The following is a 4,067-nucleotide window of genomic DNA, read 5'->3' on the forward strand; positions in this document are numbered from 1 at the left end:
TCTATCTATCTATCTATCTATCTATCTATCTGAGTTTTTACAATTCCATTAATGGGACCACAATAAACTCAAATCTGTTCATCTTGGTTGTTTTAAAAATCCCTGAAATTCTATGCTGTATAACCCTTCCACTCTGTTAAAAGGCCAAAAAATGTATAAAAACTTTAAATTAAATTATCATATTTGCTGATGATGAGTTGTTTGTGAACTTGTGATCACAACTACTTCCAACCTGGCAACATGTAATCCCTAGACGCTGTGCTCCAGATAATTGGATGTATTCTTTTTTTTTTTCCAACTGCCTCTGCCATTTTTAAACTAATGTACAAAAATACAAAAGGAGAATTTAAAAACACGATTTAGATTAAAAATTAACTTTAAAAACATCTTCCAAAACTGTTAGCACCTCAGGCAACATAAACTAATGTTCTGACCCAATAAACCTCCCACAGGGTCTTTTTTTTCTCTTAGATTTCTTCCCCCAAAATTAACAACAAAGCTGACATGTTGCTACAATTGACTCTTTTTTTCATTGGCTAAGTACATTTTGTTGCTGCTGCTTATTAAATCCTGTGGTGTTTCAGGTTGCTTTGTAGACACTGAAAGCCTTCAATAAATTCAACTTTGAACAGGAGTTTTCATCCATAAATCATGAACTTTTAAAGACATTTCTTAAACAATTCAATGCATTTCCAAAGTTTTGTTTCTGCTTTGAGGAACTTAACTATGAAAACAAACAACACAGTTGAAAATTAATAAAACTTTTAAATTTCCAGTCCATTTTTTCACATGTTGAACAAATGCTACACATTTCTAGCTGACTTTACCAAATCTGACTTTGTTTATTTTTCTCTCTGTAGGTGAGAGACCGTACAAATGTCCTCACTGTGACTATGCAGGGACTCAGTCGGGTTCTCTGAAGTACCACCTCCAGCGACACCACAGGGAGCAACGCAATGCCTTATCGGCCTCCTCCAACTCCTCTGGTTTCTCTTCCACTGTCAACACTCTAACGTCCGGGACTTCTGGATTGCCCAAGCAGCGTCGCTCACAACTCAATCACTGCCCGGTCAGCCGATCCTCGGCCGACACTCCCGCGTCGCGGCCCAGCCAGCAGTCTTGGCTCCTGGGACTTCCAGACCAGCATGAGCATCGTAAGGCTTTGGCAGCTCTAAGGGATGTCGACTTGGAGACCCAGTACAGGTATCTTTCTGGGGTGATGGGGGCTCTTTACCAAGGTGGAATGGAAGGAAGAGGCTGGATCAGGGAGTCTCCTCCACCAAAGACCCCCAAAGTGTCTCGGCGTAAACCCCTAACTACAAGCCGGATGGTTCAGCCACCTAGTGACAAAGACGGAACAGTTCCATCCACTCAGGATGGTGGGTTTGAACCTTTGGATCTTTCCCGTCGCACCTCACCAGGCCTTGGAGAGATGGAAGAGAATGGAAGCATGAGCGCTGGAGACGGAGGAGTTGTTTATGGTGGAGATGGTGGAAGCGATGGTTTGACGGGGGTCAAACTTAGCCAGTGTTTGTTCTGCCCTTTCCACACCTCATCAACCGAGCTGATGGCCATGCATGTACAAGTCAACCACACCAGTAAGTCCAGGTGCAAGAGGAGCTCCTCAACTTTAATGAATGACAATGGAGCCCAAAGGGCCGCCAGGCCACCGATGGACAACTTGGACCTTGACCCTCTGAGAATATGGAGGCGTGTGAGTGACGGAGAACCCCAGATCCCTCTGAGGGAGTGGCCCTCAGCTCAGGTCCAGACCCTTAATGGGCACCCTGAACATACAGCAGAACACCTGCACAACGCTCCTCGCAACCCRGAGTCCATGTCCTCGGTATCAAAGAATGTAAGAGACGAAGTGTCTGTAAAGGAGAAGACAGAAGAGGACAAAGACGAACAGGAGGGGGAGTTCGAAGAGAACGTGGAGGACAGCAGCGTGGAGGATTTGCAAGACCGTGAACTGAGGATGTCTCTAGATCTTTCACCAGCTCTGAGCTCTGACCACATGGCAGCGGAGGAGGAAAGAGTCTTTACAGATTAAAGTTTTATTTAAACTGGAGCGTTAGGTTCAATGTTCTGAACTCTACATGGCACAGAATCGAATACAGGAAGTGTGGCAGAGATGATTATTTGAAGCTCTGACCCTTCACACTTTTGTTTTCCAAAAAAAAATGTCTTGAATATTCATTTTCCAGAAGAAGATGGGGTGTGGGGAAGGGGGGTCACCCCTGGCATGTTTTATTTGGCATTATTTGCCTACTTGAGTTTTGACTGTGAGATCCTCCAGAAAATACAGTCAAATTCTGTAATTAAAAAAACAGCATGGATGTTTTTTTTTGTAGGCCAATTTTATATTTTACCTCCATGATTAACCCCAAAGTTGATGTTTTGATAACTTGTTTGATAAATGAAAAGAGCYGTGTTTTAGGGATATAGAGCAAAAACCTGCATCATTCCGGAGTCACGCAGACCAATAAGTGAGCTGAATATTCCTGGCCTGATAACAGTCCTGAACAGTTGGGCACCGTCAGCTTCCTCCTAAAACCACAACTCAACACGGGAGGAAGGTATTAATGCACGAGGCTCCCTCAGTTCATATCACTGCCTTGTTTTTCAACAAAGCGTTTCTCAAAGACTGTCCCTAAAAGAAAACCTGAAAGAAGAGTTTGTACATTTTTTTTTGTTGTTATCAGTTAGTGCCTGTTCATGTATGTTGTCAAAAAGAGTCTCTGACAGATAGATCGTTCATTTTATCTGAATATACAGTTTTAAACACTTTAAGTACAATATATTTGGTAAAAGTGGTTCTAGGGTGTTGTGAATAGTTAAGTTGTAAAAGAAATACTACGTCATAGTTCTTGCTGCAGACTGTAGCTGTCTGTAGCGCCGTTTGAAAAGAACAAAAAAATGTAAGTGATATAATGTGATGAAATGTTTAAGAGCTAAGAGATAGAAAAGGGGGGGKYMMYKKTYMRRWTTTTTGTGTTTACATCGGTAGCGARTTGTGGTGCGTTGCAGTGAACGACTACAGAGCGGGAGCATTTAGGGCTGTAGGGGAGCCAGTGGTCGGGCTCCTGAACACAATCAGCTGGCACGTTTGTTTTAAAGAGACTTTAGCAACTGTGTCAAATAAAAAAAGGACACTTTTCGTTTAAGGTAGACACTACAAAAAAATAAATAAATAAAGACAGAATCGCTGCCAGCCAAGATAAAACCTGAGAAATAAGCTCYACTCTTGGCTTATAGTGTCTTCTAGACAAGTAGATTCCATCTCTTCAGTTTTTTTAATAAAAAAGACAAAGGTAGAAATAAATATTAAAATACTAACAAGCTTAGATATCCCAGTAGAATATGTGTAGCTTTTGTAAAGACAACAACAAAAAAACAACAGACTTTTGTTTATTTTCATTTCAAAATGCTTACAGAAAAAGTTATCAATATAGGTCATATTGATTATAATGTTTGTGAGCTAAGAGTAATTGGAATGTCTATACAGAGCACTGTGCAAGGTTTAAGTTCCCAAAGTAGTTGTTTTTATGTTGACTTTATTGATAGACCAAACYTTTTTTTCCCTCAATGGCAGTTGTCACTTTCTGTTGTCCTTTTAAATGTGTAAATGTGTGGTTTTATTTGGTTTACCCCACCGGYTAGCAACTAGTTGATCAGTGTAATACGTTAATAATATCAAACTATTGATTGTTGCAAAATTTAAAACGTAGGCCTCAGCAACACTAATCTGGATATATTAAAAACTTGAAGATGTGCTGCTGATGTTGCTCCTCCTGTCCATACACCMGCTGGATTTGATTAGAAAAACAAATATTTTAAAAACTTCTTCCGAAATTCAGATTTTTTTAAAATATCTCAGTGTTTAATATATTGTATGTAGATGTGACCTTCACAAACCATCTGAGACTTCTGAACAGCTCTTTTAAAACAAATAACAGGAACCAAGTCATAGACATCTTTTTTTTTACTTGTGTTTTTCCCCTAAGACATGGAAACACACACACACACACACACACACACACACACACACACACACACACACACAC

General features: G+C 40.4%; 1 protein-coding gene across 1 annotated transcript in view; it reads left to right on the forward strand.

Annotated features, from left to right (window-relative positions):
- znf219 (zinc finger protein 219) overlaps positions 1-2,816 on the forward strand; it is a 31,212-nt gene extending 28,396 nt beyond the window's left edge. Inside the window, exon 5 of the mRNA XM_014022676.1 lies at positions 861-2,816. Coding sequence (XP_013878130.1) covers positions 861-2,053 — 1,193 coding nt within the window. The 3' untranslated portion in view covers positions 2,054-2,816. The remainder of the gene's footprint in view (positions 1-860) is intronic.
- The last annotated feature ends 1,251 nt before the right edge of the window (positions 2,817-4,067 follow it).

This window comes from Austrofundulus limnaeus, unplaced genomic scaffold (genome assembly GCF_001266775.1).
Source record: "Austrofundulus limnaeus strain Quisiro unplaced genomic scaffold, Austrofundulus_limnaeus-1.0 Scaffold338, whole genome shotgun sequence".
Lineage (NCBI taxonomy): Eukaryota > Metazoa > Chordata > Actinopteri > Cyprinodontiformes > Rivulidae > Austrofundulus > Austrofundulus limnaeus.